At 31.0% G+C, this 22,301-nt stretch overlaps 1 protein-coding gene across 7 annotated transcripts in view; it reads right to left on the bottom strand.

The window, feature by feature from the left end:
• LOC143255684 (uncharacterized) overlaps positions 1-22,301 on the bottom strand; it is a 69,415-nt gene that overhangs the window by 18,420 nt on the left and 28,694 nt on the right. For all 7 annotated transcript variants that reach the window (XM_076511736.1, XM_076511737.1, XM_076511739.1 and 4 more), the window contains one exon: positions 21,287-21,536. In XM_076511736.1, coding sequence (XP_076367851.1) covers positions 21,287-21,536 — 250 coding nt within the window. The remainder of the gene's footprint in view (positions 1-21,286; positions 21,537-22,301) is intronic.

The raw sequence follows: 22,301 nt of genomic DNA, 5'->3' as shown, positions 1-22,301 counted from the left end.
TGGAACTTGTACTTTAATAACAGAAAGCTGAGGTAAGTAAGAACATAACTGCATTAAATATAAGGTTTATAAGCAATCCATTTTAAGCTATGTTTGAACGCTTGATTCTTAGTAAAGTAGAAAGTTTTATAAACACGAAAACCAATTAATAATTCAGCTGTGACATAAGGTGTAAAAACAAAATATTTTGACTATATTCAAAAGAGGTTAATTCTATATTAAATTAGAGTAAATACATACGCTACAGAATTGTATATCAAAACTTTATATTAAGTTTTTTATGTACGCAAATTTGTTTCGAACAAAAAAATATTAATAAAATAATGTTTAATAACCCTCCAAACGGTATAAATAGCTATGTATTAACATTCGCATAATAGTTTTGTTAATAAAGGTTTACAATTTTTATTAATAGAATGTTTCTACGACATATTTGATTTAAGATATTTTTCTGATATAACTACAGAATGTATAATTATAAAGTTATAGAATTAAAACATAAGGACTTTTCCATTGATTTACGTCAACAAAAAAAGTTTTAAAAAATTAAAGTTCATGATTTTTCCCTAGATGGCGGCATGATCATCAAACTTATACAAAGTAATAAAACAGGATCAATGTTCTAATAAACCCTGCATCAATAGAGCAGCTGTTTCAAATATCCGATGAATCATTTCTTTATTAAATAACATAAAACAGTAAATATATTTCCATCAATGTTAGTCCAGATTTTTCATCATTTTAATGTTTTGATTATCAAGAAAAAAAATTAAAATGTACAAAATATAATATCTCATTATCTTAATTTGTACTTTATAAAATGTTAAAACAAATAAGTAAATGGGCGTTATTGTTTCAGAACGTAAGGTAAGGGAAATTATATACATTATCTATAATGTTAATAAACCTTAGGAAAATCATTTTAAAGAAAAGGGTGAAATACGTTGTTTAAACATGAAGTGGCGCACATTTTTACAGCGCAGTTTATAAGAGTTTATAAATGTATACATATATATGCATATAATATTTCTATGTTTATATAAAATCTTAATGCAGAGAAAAAAGCAGTAAACAAAATACTAAACTAAATCTGTGTAAATAAAAATTCTTAGCTTAAAAAATTAAAATTTATATTTCCATTTTTATAATATATTAAAGACTTGTATAAAATCATTAAAGGGCCTAAATATAATATTGCTCTATCGAATAAGTGCAAAACAAAAAAAAACGTATGTAATATGCGATAGAAACGTACAGACGGGAAAAAAACCGGTTGCAGCTGTGTTTGTGCACTGCACCATGCAGTGTACACAATTCGGCATCTAATTTTATTACTCTATGCGCCCTCATACTCAGCGTTGATATTTGTAGCCAATGAGCGTACATCCAGATGCACGTGAATCACGAGCACATGACTACAAAAATTGCGAGATGCATGTAATAAAGCATATTCAGTACTTTCACTAAACATATGTTTAGTATGTATGTATGCATGTATAAAAGCTGCACAGCATCCATTCCTTTTAATAAAATTAAAATAATGCTTATACCAGGCTTCAATCACTAGCTTATTCATCTATTGTGAAGTGCATTTCAATGGCTTCTTGTGAAACGTTTTGTATAATGTTTCTACTCATTTAAGTAGTTTGTTAAAACTCTGGCGTTCCGTTTATATTAAATTCTCTTGTATATATTTGAATGTTCTCCCAACGAATAAACCATCTGTAAGAAACGGTACAATATATGAGCTATAATTATTATAGCTGGTTTTCTTGTTCAATCGATATTTCTTCAGAAGTTGCAATAATTCCAAGCCCTATACATGCATCTAATCGATACAGCTTACAAATCCTCTATACGTTCATATCGGCTAACGTCTGGCACACAATCATACAGATATTATACATAAATATATATTCTATATTTGATGAAGTATTATATATACAAATCGTTTCTTCTACTTCATTGGTTTGTGCTATTACCTCCAAATATTGGGTTTGTAGATTAACAACACTTAACTCTTACACTCATTATTAACTCTATAAAAGTTAAGATTTTGTGAGATATGATCAAAAATTTCAATGCGCACTATATGTTTCATACATAATCTTTTATTACTGAAAATACTCTAATGTACTTTCTTGCTGTATTCGGTCTTTAGCTTATAAAACTAGGTAAAGCAAGCAATCTAAAAATTGGCTTGATGCCAAGAAAACTCGCCAAGCGGCTTTTGGCTTCTTTTTACTTTAGTGATATATTTTTTTATAATGTAATCTTATACACATTAGTTACAAAATTCTAGTTCAATAAAAACAACATTATGTTTCAAACTGGTTGAAATCTAATTTATTAAAATAAAAGAAATACTGTATTTAACAAAAGTGTATTTCAGGGAGAGAAAAAATATAGGCAGGCACTCTTTGTGCTTAAGTTTGAATATTGAATAAGATTTTAAATAAATAGATATCCAAGGTAAATTAGTTTGGAAGTTATTATATATGAAAGTTAATAATACAACATATTAACCATTTTCAAGTTTTTTCTTGTTGATTGAAGTCAGGGAAAAATAATGTATTATCTTTTATGTTGTGTATATTATTGAATATTTTCAAAGTAATTCAAATACTATTTAAATATGTTTTAACCAATAAGGAAAACATATTAAAGGAAGTACCCACTTAATTTTCCATTATAATACAATAGGCACTTAGTTGTATTCAAATCTTTATGCACCAGTGTTTCTTAACTAAGAGAACCATCCCAACATTTAAACCACAAAAGATGCAAAAATATATCACTTTAAGAGAAAAAAGAACATATAACTTCCAAATAAAACTAATAACACTATTACACCTTCTTAACGACTGTATGGTATTTTTACATATTCCAAACAGATAACATGGTACTTATGTTTTCTGTTAAGAAGACATAACTGTCATATCTTCTTGACAGAACACATAAACATAACCATACTATATTTTCCAAACAGAAAAATAACCTTTTCAAACATTCCAAACAAAATGCCTATCTCTGTTACAGTTTTGTTTTTTGTAGACAACACCATTACATCATCTAAGTACAAGATATAGAAGTGTTTCATCTTCTAAACAATAACATCAATGTGTCTACATCTTCAAAAGAAATGTTATAATACGGTTATACCTTAACATAGTCATTTTCATATTAATCCGAACATTTTCTTTTCAAAAAAATTTCTTGTTTGTTTTAATGTAATGTTCGTAAAGACATCTTTTCATACACTGGGCCACTGTATGTTAATGTTTTCATATTAACAACATATCACGTAGGCCCTGATGATTCACGTAAAATATTTTGTTACGTGCTTTCATTTCGGACATTCCTTCCACTTTAAATATAACGAAATTTGATTATCGATTTCTATCAACGACTATATATATACACACACATGTAAGCGAAGTAAGAAAAAGAGGGGAGTGAAAAGAACACATCCCCTTTAGATTACCAGGAATGACTAATTTATCAGTCATTGTTTTAAATACTAAGAAAAATCTGTGGATGGAGAGAACAAAAAAAAAACTAAGCTGCCCATGACTAAAGTGTTTGTCAATTGTTCTGCGAAAAAACAACAACAACAACAACAACAACAAAATAATAATATTCATATACCTAAGAAAGCCGTAAGAAGCGGTAAGGCCAGTCAAGCCAAGCCCTGGCCACTTTTTCTGGCATTTATAGCTACGAGTTACGTATTAAAATTTGTTTCTTTCAATTCAACACATAACATTGTGCGTGTGCAGTATTTGTAATAAAATATCCCAAGATTCAATCCCAAAGCTATAAGTTTTCATAAATGCCCCGAGAAATAGCGTGCTTTATATGCCATTAGTGTGCTTTTCACACATCATTTCTTACATTGTTTAACTGTGAAACTTGCCTAACCACCTAAAAAGTGCTTCCTACAGCAATGCATGAAGTTCTTAAGCCCTGTAAATTTAAAAGTCAGGTTTGTATTTACTAAAATACGTCGAGTTTATATTTAGTTTCTTGAAACAAAATTATATATATATTTCTTTTATTCTATTTTATACTTATGAAACTAACTTTTAGTACTTCAGTTAAATGTATTTTGAGCATTATCAGAGAGTAAAACATGACTTATAAAACTAACTTTCAACACTTCCGTTAGAAGACGAATTTTGATCATTATCAGAGAGTAAAACATACTTATGAAACTAACTTTTAGCACTTCAGTGAGATGTATTTTGAGTATTATCAGAGAGTAAGACATACTTATGAAACTAACTTTTAGCACTTCAGTGAGATGTATTTTGAGTATTATCAGAGAGTAAGACATAAATATATTAACAAGCACTTTTTTTCTGTTTTGCGTTACCTTTGTTTGTCTTTCATACATTCATATTGAAATACAAGTGAATATTTTGATTTCCAGTCTTTGTGTTATACATGTATATTCAATGACGATCCAATAATTTCTTTATACAATAATCAGTGTAAACAACTTAACTATATAAGTAGTAATCAAGTAATAACGAACATCAGCTTCCCAGTAGGGATTTGTCGGCTCAGGCTGCACTCACCATCGTTGTCTAGGTAACGTAGGGAAGTGAAAGCTTTCTGGAGGAGACTGTACACAGGCGCAAAACGAAAAAAAAACAAAACAAAAACATACATTCATGAATAAGTTTCCAGATAAAAGTGGCAAACGAAAATGCCTGGATTACAGGAATATACATACACGGTAAGTTGGTGAGTTGTGTTTGATAAAAGTTTACTTGTAGTTAATCTGGAATAATATTTGAAATATAATTACCAAATATCATATCGATACATAACGAAAGTTTCACAAGTCGAAAAAAAAATTACAAAAAAATGTTAATATTTTCTAGATGAGTCTACACCGACAGAATCGCGAAAATCGTTATAACTTATTAAATTTCTACCTTATTTGAAGTAATAATTAGTAATACAAAAATTATTTGGTACATAAAATATTCGGTTTCATTGCTCTTTCTGAGATGAGAAGTTAAAACAAAAACCAGTAATACTTATATGAACTTTCTATTTCAAATATTATACATTCACACACACACAAATGAACATCTTACAAAAGTGCCATCAATACACTCAACTTCTGTACAACAATCAGTTTATTAAATAAAACTAATAACGCTAACCCTGCTCGCAGTTTATCTTTTTGCAAGATCACGTGAAATAGATTAATTAGAGCATAAAATGAAATATACATTATCTTACAAGACACGTTATCCCAGGCCAGAAGTGTGAACGGCCTATTTCCCCACTTCTTACAGAATTGGTTTGTTTTGAATTTCGCGCAAAGCTACACGAGGGTTTTCTGCGCTAGCTGTCCCTAATTTAGCAGTGTAAGACTAGAGGGAAGGCAGCTAGTGATCACCACCCACCGCCAACTCTTGGGTTACTCTTTTACCAATGAATAGTGCATTCACCGTCACATTATAACGCCCCACGGCTGAAAGGGCGAGCATGTTTGGTGTGACGAGGATTCGAACCCGCGACCCTCACATTACGAGTCGAGTGATTTAATCACTTGGCCATACCGGGCCGACTTGTTACAGGACGCAACACATTACAACAAATGTGTATACATACAAATGGTGCTGTAGCGTAATTATAAAAGAATATGTTAAGATACTTTAATAACCATCCCTATTTAATACACGCTAATGCTAGAAACGAAGTTAACGGCCTTGTTCCCGACGGATATGACAAATATGAACTGTGTGCTTGCATTTTTATAAATTATGTCGTACATTTTTCTGTACATAGAGTGTGAACAAACAAACTTCAAATACAAACTACATTATGGGAAAAGGAAAAAGAAATTCCTGGTAAACGAGCTGTAAAACCCACAGAGCAGTAAAACCCACAGAGCAGTAAAACCCACAGAGCAGTATTAATCAGGGTCGTAGCGGGGGTAGAACCAAACAATTAATCCAATGTTCAAAAATATTTAGTTTATTTTTAATAAACACTTGACTTACATGCACATCACTTGAACTATTTTTGAAGAAGAGGTCCAAGTTTGTTTGAACAAAGATCCACACACACAAATACTGCAGTGCTGGCTACGCCCCTGATAGGAACACACTTGGCTGTGGGATTTTGTCTCTAATGACACATCTCACGCGTGACATATACGAGTTCAAACTAAACAGTAAGATCGGTAATATATAACCTAGTAATTCTCCCGGAGCGGTAGGGACTCGCTGTCCATGAGATTTTGCAGAACTTGCAAGCGAAATGAAATTAGAATTTTGAATGAGGAATAGATAAATGTGTTCAAGACCACGTTACACATCGAAAACTACTATTCACTACCCGCAACCGGTTGCAATTGCTTTAGTAAAATAGAAATGCCAAGATAAACAGGTTGGTAATAAAGCGCTGTGTAGCACGTTGAAATACCATATCAAAATAAAAACGAAGGGTTTCGTCATTGTATAAGCTTCTAATTAATGGTTTACTACAGATTTTACTAAATGATATTGGATTTCTTCCTTTGTAAATGTTTTTAAAGATTCCTTTTTAAAATGTACATAGGTGGATATAAAATTTTACACAGAAAAATAAAACAGTCTCGTAAACATTTATACACACGCAGAAAATCTTATTATAACAGTATACGGGCATATTTCCTAATTCCATATCTCTTCTTAAAGTACGTGGTAAGTGTTCAAAGTCATTAAAGAACGTAAAAATCTAGTTTATTCTTTCAAAATAATAGCACATTTTGACTATTTAATTATGCTGATATTTTAATAAACGAAATGCGATTGTGAATCAGGTCTGTAATTTATTGGAAAACTATACGGCTCTGATTCACACACTATTAGTTTTACTTTCACGTCAGAAAAAGACAATATCGCTTTGACAGTTTATATTCTTTCTTTTATAATTTTTGCAAACAATACCACAACAGTCACCTGCACATAGCCATCCTTTTAAGCAACTAGTCAATAGCATCCAACGCCAACTTATAGGTTACCTTTTCGAATCGAAAATTAGAATTTGATGGTCACTCTCTCAGCGCACCTACAACCTAAAATTCAAAAAAAAAATAATTTAATGGCAAGGCCTGTGAATTAGATCCCTTGAGTTCAAAGTCCGGTTAAACTAATTTATAGGCCATGGCTAAACCTATTTTAGCAAAGAAGAAATGCTTATATTGGAATATACACATGGCATGAAGAAATGGACACACCTGTTCCTAGCAGTCAGATAGAAGTTAAAGTTTGACATAAACTACGGCGATTGTTGATCTTCACTCAAGCAGCTCAAAGTCAAGTGACTTTCCTGTTAAAAGTTTGCTTCATTTATATATTTGATTACTATTATATTCGAATAAGTTACGAGCCACACGCGAATTTTCTCATTAGCAAATCTGTACTTTAATGGTTCAATCAAATCGTCTTGTTTCATAGTGCGTCACCTAATGAAATAAAGTTCTTTGTAAATGTTTTATTTTGATTATAAAAGTGAGATAGAAACTGTACTCTATATTACACATACATCCCGCTTACTTTGGAAACGTGAGATAGAAACTGTACTCTATATTACACATACATCCCGCTTACTTTGGAAACGTGAGATAGAAACTGTACTCTATACTACACATACATCCCGCTTACTTTAGAAACGTGAGATAGAAACTGCACTCTATATTACACATACATCCCGCTTACTTTGGAAACGTGAGATAGAAACTGTACTCTATATTACACATACATCCCGCTTACTTTAGAAACGTGAGATAGAAACTGTACTCTATACTACACACACATCCCGCTTACTTTAGAAACGTGAGATAGAAACTGTACTCTATATTACACATACATCCCGCTTACTTTAGAAACGTGAGATAGAAACTGTACTCTATATTACACATACATCCCGTTTACTTTAGAAACGTGAGATAGAAACTGTACTCTATATTACACATACATCCCGCTTACTTTAGAAACGTGAGATAGAAACTGTACTCTATATTACACATACATCCCGCTTACTTTATGATTTCACATTTAATTTCCAAAACTCCTTTCTAAACATTGGAAGTACATTTTTCGGGGAAAAAATGTTTAGTGAACACTTTATGCAGAGAGCGTCAACAGGATAAACGATTTTGTTTATTATTAAGTGCAAAGCTATACAATGTGCTGTCTGTGCTTTGCGAACCACGAGTATCAAAACCCGGTTTTTTAACCTTATAAGCGTACTAAACTACAGCTGAACCACTAGGGGCGGATAAGTGATTCAGAACTCAAATGTTAAAATTTCTCAATAGTGAACGAGGTGTCATCTACAGAAGAACATTTGAGAAACGACTTCTATCCAAAATAAGATCAAAATAATATATAAGAAGAAAACGTTTAAAACACGTTTGAAACTTATTTAGAAATAAGTTAATGTTTTAAAACGATAAAGTACTCAACTTATTTAGTAACTATTTAATGTCCTAGAATAATACAGGGTAAGCAAAAGAGTTTGGATACCTTTCCTTACTTATAAAGCTCGTGAGATAATTCACTGTGGGACTTGATCAAACAGATTGTGGCAAAATAACGATATGAAACAACTGGTGCTTTAAAACAAAAATTTGGAAATTTCGGTAAGGTGTGGCCTTACATGCTAAGGAGGATATCAAATCGCACAAGGAGACACACAATCCTGTCATAAAAATGAAGGCCAACAGACAGACATTTTGGATTATTAACCAAACCCTTTATTAGTCTGTATCAATCGAATATGTAAACGTGAGAAAATAATATCTTAAAACAATACACTACTCAATGTATTTAGAAAGTCATTCTAAATAATAAATGACCCATCACATTTACAAAGGTTTCATTATATTAAAACAATATATTGGTTTGAATTTTGTGCAAAGCAGTGCGACGGTTAGCTGCCCTAGTTGTGCCTAATTTAGCAGTCATAAATTAGATATAAGGCGGCTAGCTAATCAAGAACACCCACCACTAACTCTGGGGTTCTTTTATCAATTATGTTCGGTGTGATAGGGGTTTGAACCTCCAACCTTCAAATTACGAGAGGAGCACCCTAATCACAGGATCATAAACAATATATTAGTGATTTTATTTAAAAATAGATTTATTTTATTGAAATAACGAATTAATCAACTTCTTTAGAAATTCATTTAATATCTTAAAACAGTAAATTAGTAGAGTTATTTAAAAACTGCTTTAATATCCTAAAATAATAAATTATCCAAGAAACTCATTTAATATCTTAAAATAATAAATTACAAGTTATTTAGAAACTAATTTAATACCTTAGAATAATACATTACCAAACTTATTTAAAAACAGGTTTAATATTTTGAAATAACCACATGAACAGTAGAAATATGGTATGTTAAAGATATCAGCTTCACTCGATAATCACTGGTTTCATATGATATTTTTGTGATTTATTATCTTTAAAAGTTCTTTATAGAGATTCGTTTTCTTTTCAATTTTCAGTTTGCACTGCACTTAAATGTTTTCCATGTAGTCTTTAGATATGGGGAAAATGGCAGTATATCCGTTTGTATTTACGTAAGTACAGAGTGTCGAGATGTTTCTTCGTAAGTCAATAACAAATGAGTCTGTGTATTGATTTTACTTCGGTGTATTTCTCATGTTGAAGTTTCCCTACTGATTACTTTCTCTGTAGACCGAATGAAACGTTCTAGATATTTTACTTTGACCCAACTTTTGCATCGCTTCTTTTAAATTGTGGTAATGCATATTCTTGAAGTTATTGGTTTATTTTTTACCTTTATACTTGCACTAAAATGAATGGCGTGAAGTTAATCGATTTTGTACTCAAACTTTCTTCCAAATCATGTACAGGACACTACTTTTTTATTTAGTTTTTCTTAAGTTTAAACTAGAGAGTTTAGATTGAGTCCTACATAACTTATCCTTGAATATTTTGTATATGCAAAAATATTTTATGCAAACGGACAAGGGTTAACATATGACGTATATTTTAATACCGCTGGTAATGTCATGAAAAGTTACCGCTTTTCTTACTGAATTTTTCGAAGTCTGTTATAACTAGAAAATAAATGTAACTATACAGTGAAAGATCTGGAAGCATTTCGAATAAAACAATATTTCGTATACTAAACATGTTTTCTTTGTTGAATGTTTCCCAGAGTTGTCCTCAAAGAAAGATATATTTACATGTATATTCATAATAAACAAACATTCCATTATTAAATTTTTCAACTTTTTCGATCAGCTTATGTAACACAAAATTTTTCACGCAGACATAATTTTACAATTCAAAGTACATTTCACACCATCATTTCCAAATTAATATCTACCAGTGTAAGTCTAATAATTTACAACAATAAATCTAAGGGCCGATTCCCCGAGGTGGATATTAGCTGATAGCTGAATGTGGCTTTCCTCTAAAAGAAACAAGAAATAAATAAAGTTAATAATAGAAAGTGAACTGGTTTTTGTATATTTACTGACTAAACTTAAATATAAAAAAAAATTAACTCTCTATCTGCAAATAAACTTGTGTGCATTCTACAATATTCACCGCTGTCTGCTGTTAAACATAACTGCTAAAAAACGGGAATATAACATCGATTTCACAATTCTATTTTTAAACAACCAATTAAAATCCTGGATTTTTTTCATACACTTGATTTATTGCTTTGTCGACATTTCAGAAAAAGTCCAGAAAAGAAGTACACAGTTTTTTTGTTAAGGCAGTTATTCGACGTTCTTTTAATTACTGGTCATTGTATACAGTATGCGATTTTACTTATAATAATAACAATACAAGCTTGGCAGTTCATCCGGATAAGGTACACCTATACACACAGAGTAGAATGGGTGTGGCGCTTGCACGGCTTGATCAACAGCTGTTTGGACGACTCCATCATGCCGCCAGGTGTCTCTGAATCCACAAATCAAATAATTAAATTCCTCATATTTATCATATAAAGAACAATTAGAGCGTAACTACCAATGCATTTAAAGGGTAGAATATAACATAACGCAATACATTTCCGTAACAACTAATAACGATCTTAAAGTGAATAACGTATTTTTACAATTCTACTGTTTGGAAAGACGGGTGGATAAGACTAATGAATCGATAAATAAGATTGGTGGACGAACGGATGGCCTAGCGAATGAATAAATAAAATACGAATGGATAGACAGCTGGATGGGTGGATTAAAATAAGAGCAAAAATGAACATATTCTAACATACAAAGATATATATATAACAATAAAAACACAACAACTATAGTTCACTAGTAACAATTAATATTATTATTAACTAATCAGTTCAAAAACAACACCTGAAACGTTGAGAGAGAAAGACACAAAGACTCAGTGTAACAAATAATATAACAAAGCGTTAACATGGTGTACTACAAGTGTGCCATTCAAAACAAAAGTGCTTGGTTTTGAATTTCGTACAAAGCTACACGAGGGCTATTTGCACTAGCCGTTCATAGAGGGAAGGCAGCAAGCCATCACCGCTTACAGCCAATTCTTGGACTACTCATTTACCAACGAATATTGGGATTAGCTGTAACGTTATAACGCCCCCACGGCTGAAAGGGCGAGCATGTTTGGTGTGACGGGAATTCGAACTCGTGACCCTCAAATCACGAATTGAGCACTCGAATCACCTGGCGATGCCGGGCCGAAAACAAGAGTTAAAAACGAGACACCAACAATTTCATATCTACATTATTTATGAATGTAATGCATTTGAAAAAAATATGAAAGGAATATCAACATATGGTGCAAATGCAAATACAGACATTTCATTGTCAGTATTGTATGCCTCCCAGTGGCACAAGTCTGCGGACTTACAACACTATAATCCGGATTTCGATAACAGTGGTGAGCAGAGTACAAGTAGCCCACTGTGTTACTTTGTACTTAAATTCAAAACAAACAAACAAACAATTTTACTTTTTATTTTAATTGGAATAATACCAGAGAAAATGCTTTTATTTTTTGCTGCTTAAGACTATATAAAGTGTCGTTCATTTTCTTGAACTGCACAGCGAACGTAAAAAACAACAAAACAATGTCCATAATATTAATTATTCTTTACAAAATTGACATTCGATAAATTGACACAGCTTTCATAATGGTAGTTTAAACTATAAAAGGTAATAATGCAACTAACCGACTGCTTCAGAAATAGATTTAATGAAAAAAAGAAAAAAGCACATTAAATCTGTAATAGAAAAATGGTTCACATATAAATTTTAGGATTCTAAAGTGAAATATTTCCCATATACACACAAAACCACACACTCATGTATGCATAAAATCACTTCTAAGGCAAATAAATTAATTTTTAAGAAAAGGTCTATTGTGTGCTTAAACTTACGCAAAATTCCCACGATTATAATGAAACTAATCTTTTTATTTTTTAATATATTTTTAAATTATATGGGCTTAGTTTTGTTTTGTTTTTTGTTTTTTGGAGGGGTTAATATATTTGATGGCCATAAATACCATAATACGTGAATATGCATACATACATATATTCAACCAATTTTATGATAATGATAAACTGAAATAATAACTGGCTTGTATGCTTGTGATAAAGGCTAAATGTTTTTGTAATTTTGATTCAAAATATTAAAATTACGAGAATAAAACACTACAAACAATGTTCTATTTAAAATAGTTACAATGCAAACAAATTATAATTTTCCTTCTCGGGGATTGCATAAAGTTTTCTTTTACAAATTATGTAGATGCATATATCTAGTTTTTGATCAAAGTCCAAGTTTTTTATAATTAGTTATCTACTAAATAATCATCTAAGATTAAACAGGTTTTTCGATACCACAAAAGCACCCCCCCTCTCTCTCTCTCTTAAGTGTGGCCTAAATGATTAACGCTCAAATGAGGTCGCATCCATCTATAGACACAGAATTGCCTTAAGATAAAATCACCGAATAACGACTGGTGTAGGATGACCTTCACAATCACGAATAATCATATTTCTCAGAAATTACTCGTTAAAGTTAAGACCGAGAAGTACAAAAGTGAAATAATTTTATTACAATGCACAGCTTTTACGGTAAGACTTGTTTTAAGAACAGGTACAGCGTTTCGAACACTGGTACGGTCACTCTCAAGCACCCAAGTTTTATGAGAAACAATTGGATGAGCTAATTGTCCCTCGAGGGAACAGCGGCAAGTCTACGAGCTTGTAACTCTGAAATTTGTGATTTCATTCCCGACTGTGGACAGAGTGGATAGTCTAATGTGGCACTGCTCTTAAAAAATGAGACAGACAATTAACTGATATACGTAGTAAAATAACATTAAATTTAGAAAATCATTTCTCTTTTTCTATGAAATGTAAACATTTTTGACACTGCATTTTTCTCACGACTATTAATTCGTAAATTCATTAACTGAAAACTTTTACCTGTCTATTTATTTATGTATTTTACTGTCCAACGTTACAATATACATTAAAAGAGCATTAGTCTCCAATCAAGTCATTATTGTGCGGAATATTTTTTCTGGGTTGCCACTCTTCAATACAAGAATTGCTTTACTAGTCAACGCTTAAATTCACACCGGTATGATCATGTTAATCTTGTAACACTTTAATGAAAACATACTATAACTACGAGTTGAGGTCCTCTACAAACTTCAGTAAAATATATTATGTAACATATTGCTACCAATATTCAACAATAACTTATGCGCACACTAATAAAACCACTGATTATAATTAGTTACAACAAGCCAGGTTTTGGATAAACTAATAACAAAATTTTAGTTGAATTCTGTAAGATGCATGAAGGGATCTGGAAAGATATGCAATGATATTATCGAACAATAAATCAAAATTACAACAAGAAATTAACAACGTCAGTGTCGGAACTTTAGTGTGTCGTTGACGTACTGAAGTAGGTTCACGCTAATTTTAGCTGTTTCAATCTGTGTTGAAGTATAAAAAGGGAACTATATTTAAACATCCCACTCCTACACAGTAAACAGATGCAATATCGATTTAAATCTACAATGGAAGAAAAAATCAGCAAAACCTTTCCCCATTTTGTATCTGCCACAAAACATTCCTTGAAATGCGAGTGATTACTAATGATTTATTTACGAACGAATAGTGAGTTGAAAGTAACATTATAACACCCCGACAACTGAAAGGGCGAGCATGTTTGGTGGGACGGGGTTTCGAACCCGTGACCCTCAGATTACGAGTCAAGCGCCTTAACCACCCGGCCATGCCGGGCTTTCTTCCGGAGTTCTCACGCAAACTGTTCCAAACTTTAAGTTTTAAAGTACTTGGATAAAGCTTTAAAATAAAAACTGTTCTACTTAAACCAATATAGAATACGTTTTTTATCACGCTTTTATCTTAATGTGTACAAAATAATTTGATGGAATGTATAGCAACTTCTAGGTTTAATCTGGACGTATATAGTTTTTAATTGAATCTGTAGTAACGTTTCGGCTCCTTCGACTGAAAACTAAACAAATGAATTGATAGGAAATTTTCAGTAATTATTGCAAATGTTTTATTTTTAACAGTAATCACTCAAACTCTGATGTATATGTAATATATATGTACGTATATTTATCTTACACATTGTTTCTTTCACGTTACATTTAATAACATAATTAAATTATCTTGGGTTCAACGATTAATTTTATTTTTTCGCTTTATGTTTCTTTTTTTTTTCCTATCATGTTTCTAATTACGATAAAGAAATCGTCACGGAAAGCTTGGGGTAATAGAGGTTACTAGAAATAAAAATGTATCAGTGAAAGTCAAGTTCCACAAAATACTGATTTCATTTGTTAGAACCCGCTAATGAGAAAAAAAATGATAACCATAATAGAAATGTGGTCAAATCTCTGCAGAAAATGCAATACAGAGAAATTGATTTATACGAAGGCTAAAAAATCTTTGATAAACACATTATTAAACATTCTGTAATATTACAGAGAAACTGATTTATACCGTAAATTAATAAATGAAAATCCTTCATAAACGTATTATTAAATATTCTGTAATAATACAAAGAAACTGATTTGTAATGTAAGCGAAGACTGAAAAAGCTTTTTATAAACACATTATTAAACATTCTGTAGCAATTTCTAAACAAAACGAAAAAGATCCGTATAGTTTTAAAGAAAATTCTGTAATCTTGATAGGTTAGGAATTCCGTCCTACTTAATTTTTTAGCTCTTGACATGTGCAAAAATACTATCTGTAACTTTTATATATAAGAAAGCCCATTAGCTCTCCTACAGTTATCAAGGGAAATGAAAACGTTGCCCTGTAGTAGAAGTTATTCCTTTATTCTGCCTACAGCAACACAAATGTTTAAAAGCTGGGCTTTAGAATTTTCAATTCTGAACACACACACACACACACACACACACAGTTTAATAGAGTTTCCACAACAAAAAGGTTCATTCAGTACTATAATCTTTAATGGTTCCAGTGAAGGTTATGGAATTTTTACCTATTTTAGTCAAGAGTTTTACTATGCTATAGACATATAATAACTGTTTTTATAAGAGGAATTTTGGAAGATTTCCCTTGACGCACTTTTCAATCGACATGTGAGATCGCTAGATATGTAGATCCAAGGGTACGAGAAGTACGGATACTGAGGGTTTAGGAGAATCCTATGGTTTGACGAACCGCAGCACTGCACATACGTTGTTTGTCATATGCAGGAATTGTAGTTTTATTAAATAGTTTTCAGCAGCTCAGACTACAGACGTTGTTTCAGTGTTAATATGTAGAATTTTTGGTGAGACCACTATATGGAGGACTTTCTCACTGCATAAACACGAGTCCTACTGGCTGGGGGACTCAGCGTATGTTTAAGAACATATATTACTAAATTCTGCGGTTCGCTTTCGTGAAGTGAAAAGAGTGCAAAATAATCTATTGTGTAGCCTTGCGCTAAGAAAACACAAAAATCTGACTGCTTTCCACGTACACCACACTAACACATTCCTTTTCGGAAAGCGGTATTTCTGCGGAGAACTCTGTCACATTATATACCATTGCTAAAAACACAGTTTGGTGAAACGTCTACTTGACAGGAAAACCACAAGAATAGGTTACGTGTGTGTGTGTGTGTGTCACCATTAATTTGTGAGTATCCGCATTAAAATATTGGGATATGTCTTAAATTCTCTAAAGAGTTTGCAGTAAGAAGCGTCATTAACTTTATTGTCAGTACATAAAACTCGAATTAGAATTTTAAAAGTGGAGTGTTTACGCTGGTCTTATATTTGATAGACGTGGTTTGTAAATAGCTGAATGTTAATTCAATTTTTCCCTAGCTGTTAACTTATGATTCATAGGTCTTCACATAACTAAATCAAAGAAGACGTGTATCTCTTTAGAACGTTTTATATAATTAACTAATTTGGGGCTGAAAAAGCTCAAAAGAATCACATTACTCGGTGAACAAACAATGTTTCAGACAACGAAAACCAAACAAGATTTTTGTTTAAGTAATAAGCATTGTTATGAAAGTTATTTTCTAGAACTAAATGTTGAGACAACATTACGCAGTGCAAGAGTTTTGACTAAGGTTTGTTATGACAAATTTAGGTAGATTACTTAATTAACACTGTTAGAAAAACAGATGGCACTGAGCATTTCTAACCATACAGGTTGTGAAAACATGATGTAAATGTGAAATGATGTAGAGATGTCAGTACCAAAAAGAATGCAAACAAGAATATAGGGATGATACAACTCTACACAGATCATCACTGGATGACTTTCAACATAAAAATTTAATATTACACTGAAAAATGCACTCTTGTAATTTAATATTACTGCAGTTGGAAGTTATATATTCCTGACTGTTGATATGCAGTTTATCATAATCATATCAGGGTAAGCATCAATATAGTGTAGCTAATTCCCCTAGGATTTGCTTACAAAGAAAACTAAGTTGAGTTAAGCATGTCTTACCGGAAACTCGCTACCAGGTCGATCAATTTTACCGACCTCGTAAGCGTTTTATACTCGTTCATTTTACAATGTAGTATTAAATTTTAATATTAAAAGTAATGTAGGGATTGCCTATACATATAACTGTATCATTCCATTGTTCTTGTGTCTGACACTGTCATCCCTTCATCATTTTACATTTACAAAAATGTTTTTATTACTTGTTTCCCTTGATTAAAAATTAGTGTATTCTGTCAGTATGTGTAATAATATTTAATAGTAAGTGAATTGCCTTTTTTTTACTCCTTCACTTCATACACAGTATAGTGGGTGGCTTTCTAAAAACATCGACTGTATAGCGTACAAAAATGTTACAGTCATCTAACGTTCATTTATTATTGGCTAGTAATCCTGTTTCACGATGTACTTAAGCTTTTAGAAGGAACACCAGATTTCTGTAAAAAACTAACTTCAAGAAGTAATAAGAACATCGTTTACACTATAAAGTATATTGTTGTTATTTTATTAGTAATAGTTATTACGACTAAAGTATTCGTTCACTGCCCAGAAACACAAATTTAGGCTTAAACTGACGTTAGTTAAAAATAGTAGAGTTATCTTGAATGAAACAAGGAGACGAAAAATGAAACATTTGGTGGATTCGTCACTTTCTAATTTGGTATATTAGCGTTAGTTTCTTGTATTAATTTGGGGCTTCTTGTGTAAAGAAACAAATTAAAGTGAGTGGCAAATCATCTTTTAAAGTAAAACTCTCTGCGATTGTTGTTTCTATTTTTTTTTGGCTGCATATTTTTATTATGCCTATAAAGTACCTTGGTCATATATACGTATATAGTCTACTGACCGTATGATAACATTGGAATGCCAATTACTACCAAGACTAGATACTTAGCTATGAATGATGTGCCAATGCTTTGTTACAACAACTCATAAAACTAGGTTGTTTTTATCGCTAACAATGTTGAAATTACGCTAACCAAGGTATGTTTGTGTTTTGTTTTTTGTCGTAGAAGTGATATTTCTATGATAATGTTTACTATGACTACATTCCTCATCTAGCAAATCACGTGAAACAACGCCAATTAGGGTAAGCATTTTTTACTATGTAAAAGTTGTATAGTATTTAACTTGTATTTAAAAAAGACTCGACCTATATATCTCCGGGTGAAAAATAAATAAATAAAAACCTGGCTTCATAAACCTGCAGCAACCATAATGAATAATTTGGATTTCATACAAGTATAAATTATACGATCAAGATATCATTATGTTATTCTTGCTGGAAACTCGCATATATCTAGTAAAGAAACATTTGTTAAAAACTATCATCAGACTGCCAGTCACACGTAACACTAGTTTAGTGAACACGCTTCAAAGGCACAAGATGTTATACATTATAACATCATCTAAATAGCTTTATTTGCGCAGTAGCTACTATTACTGAGACAACGTTGAACGGATATTTTCGCTTACTTAGCTAAAATTGACAAAACATGGATCTTTATTCGATAACATTAAGCCTACTATAATCACAACCATATACTGTATTCTTAGTACGCTAAAAGTGTTTAGATAATAGTTACCAAGGCTAAATTTATTCTTATATTTACTATTGTCTACCCAATGCCAATTCAGACTTGATGACTCGACTAGTTACTTCCACTGTTAATTTAGTTTAAATATTACACTTTAATTATAACAATAATACTCCTTGTATTTTCTCTAACTATTGATTAAAAATACTTTATTAATAATTTTACAAACTGGGCTTTAGAGTATTTTCATAATTTTTGAAATAACCATCTGGATATAACCCTTCTTTTTACTATCAATCAATAAAGAAAGGTTATTTCTTTTTCTTCTTATTTTTTAGCACAAGGTAACCTAAAGTGTCCATCAGGCGAAATCAAACCTTGCAAATTTCGGCATTGTAAGTAGGTACACTTACCGTTAATCCACCAGAGGGAGAAGATAACTTAATTTTAATCTCATGAACAGCCATAAATGAAAATCTTGTAAAGTGTAACAGTTATTCAAAACAGGGTACATGTTGAACTATACGTGGAAATAATTATTTATATAAAAAAAAAAAAAACAGAAGGAAAAGATATAGTGTGGAATCATGTGGTTTGTGATAAGTGAAGATAGAAAAGCGTTCCGGAATATTTCTTCGAAGAAATTTTCTTCTGTTTTTATCAGTGTGGCCTTTCGTAGTTTTTATTCTATTTATATCAGTTTCACTTCGTAGAATTTTAATGATGATTTTTAGATATGTTGTGTTCAATTTTCTTAAATGTTCAAAAAATAGGATAGGCCTTTAAAAGTGTTCTTTGATTGTTATGTTCAACTCTCTATCAGTTTCACCAAAATAAAATTGTTCAAATACGTTACATTTTATTTCATATATTTTTTTTTTTTTTTACTTTCGTTTGTTTGGGATCATTTCTTTCAACAATGGATGATTGGATGATTGAATAAAGGATAAAGTGTTAAAAATATAACAGGTCTGATACTAATGCCTTATGACAAGTATAATAACGTATCTTATTTTAATACCCGGTTTTTATGTGATTAACGAGTTAATATCAATATTGCGCTATTTGATGAGATGTTTTTATATTCTAAGAAGACTGTCGCTGACATTTCGAGTAAAACAGTTACGATATAGTTTGCGTTGAATGTCTGGTGGTTGCTTTGTTTCAGTTTCATTAACTGTTGTTTTGTTGTTGCCTTTTTGTAACTTTTCCTTCAGGTAACCATTTTTATTCATTGGAATTTCAAACATTCTTTTTAATTCACTGTTTTAATCGTTGGGATACACATGTCAAATTCAGTCTGAATTATACAAATAAAATTATCGTTACGTTTTTTACTTGTGTTCGTTGAAGAAGATTCGTAGTTTTAATTGCTTAAAATATAAGTTGCACTAAAGACATTCACGGTATTAAATCTAACTATCTCGTGAAATCCTTATTTCTTAATTATTCTTCAATTTTATTTCAAATGTAAAATAAAAATTATAATATATAAAGTATGGAAACAGTACAAAATGCAAACAAAATGACACACAATCTTGTTAGGTTACAAATAATGTAATATTAAAGAGAATAAGTAATTATAATACTGGGTTTAATTTTTTTATCCAATTCTAAGTTGCTTTTAAAAGGAGAACTGCAACATCAAGACATGAAAAAACGTTAATTTATAAACAGCTTCTAGGTTCTTGCAACACCATTTGTGAAGCGGTAACAGAGTTTAAAAACAATATATATCAGAAAGGGAGAATGTTTAAACTGAATGCATAACAATTAAAATGAGTGAGGCATAAATCATTATACAAATACAAACAATGATTCACACATAAAATCGATTTAATACGTTTAATAATTCAAACAAAACTACCGTTTAGTACTTTGAATGATTCACACAAAACAACCATTTAGTACTTTTATTAATTCACAAGGAAATGCTGTCAGGTACTTTTAATGGTTCACACAGAACTACCGTTTAGTACTTTAAATAATTCACACAGAACTACCGATTAGTACATTTAATGATTCACACAGAACTACTGTTTAGTACTTTAAATAATTCACACCGAACTACCTATTAGTACATTTAATAATTCACACAGAACTACCTGTTAGTACATTTAATAATTCACACAAAACTACCTATTAGTACATTTAATAATTCACACAGAACTACCGATTAGTACTTTAAATCATTCACACAGAAATACTGTTTAGTATTTTTAATAATTCACAAGAAATCATTATTTACCACTTTGAATGATTCATGCAGAACTACCTTTAAGCACTTTAAAGAGATAACACGCAAGTGCTGAGTATTTTTAACGATTCACACGCAAACACTGTTTAGCACCTTTAATGATCCACACAGAAACGCTGTTTAGTGCTTTGAATGATTCATACAGAACTCGTTCAGTTCTTTTATTTTTTAATTATTAGTAAAATTAAAATAAAAATGTCGATCAGATCATTTTGACTGAATATTTTAACAGTATTGTTTTGTTGTTTTTCAAGTAACAACACATGGGTTTTTCAAGTGTGGCTAAAATTTGCACAAGTACGAAGTGTGACCATTTATGCTTTAGTCGCTTGTAGAGTCGTCTCTCTTAAACACGCCAAAACATAATTTGTGATTATGAGTACTCAACTAAAGTATTAGGAAACAAAACAAATATCATTCATAGGCGTTTAACCAATACCGATATTAACTGTTATACCCATATCTTACCTGCTTGTTCTTTAATGTGTATAATATCCTTCATATCGACTGCAGGAACGGATTCCATAAAAGCTTTAGCCAGATCTGATTCATTTGACGCCGTTCCCCCAATCGGAAGTGATGTCATGGCTTTTGCAGGTTTTACTTTCTTATTGATAGGTGCTAACAGACCGTGTGTCCATTCTACTTCTTCCGTTATCCACTGGACGAGGTCGTCCAGTCGAAGGATTACTTTGTCGGAAGCTGCAACGACCTCGTGCTGTCATAAAGAATTTATGGAATTTATTAAGGATTATCTGCGTGATTTGCGCTAATTACAATTTTTCCCATATTAATTTCATTAAGAAATATAAAGTTATCGTAAGAAATTAAACGACAAAATCATTATTAATAAATTGTAACCAAAAATAAGCCATGACTAAATTCATTAAAATATCCTATAGACCATAACTAAGAAATAATTAAAATACAATATAAATCATAATTAACACAATTCAAAATAAAATACAAATGAATGAAGGTTATCCGATAAAATAAACTAATTTTTATTATTTAACGTTATAAGTCAATGTGTCAGAAAATAAATCTTATAATTATCATTAAATTATTCTTTGGGTTTGTCACTGTTAATGACACTTTTGGTCACAATACCGATTAATTTATCACAAGCTTAGAAAATTTAGATTAGTCCTAAACGTAGAAACTAAGCCAACAATGCAAAATAAATATAATTATAATTACAAAAATGCTTAAACATTATTAAAACCAATAACATTTAACGAAACTTGACCATAGAAAACTGCAATCGGTTATTATTTACAAAGCACATTAAAATGCCAATTAACGATGTAAAAATAAAACAAAGTAAAATATATTTAGTAAATATTCATGAAATATTTGAAGTCAACTCTGAAAGAATATTATTATACATTGATAATATTTCAACATATTAATATATATTTATTATATTCACGTACACATACATATATATATATATATATATATATATATAGAGAGAGAGAGA

The sequence above is a fragment of the Tachypleus tridentatus genome, chromosome 7 (assembly GCF_004210375.1).
Source record: "Tachypleus tridentatus isolate NWPU-2018 chromosome 7, ASM421037v1, whole genome shotgun sequence".
In the NCBI taxonomy this organism is placed as follows: domain Eukaryota; kingdom Metazoa; phylum Arthropoda; class Merostomata; order Xiphosura; family Limulidae; genus Tachypleus; species Tachypleus tridentatus.
The sequence above is the reverse complement of the archived record's forward strand: the minus strand, read 5'-3'. Positions and strand labels throughout refer to the sequence as shown.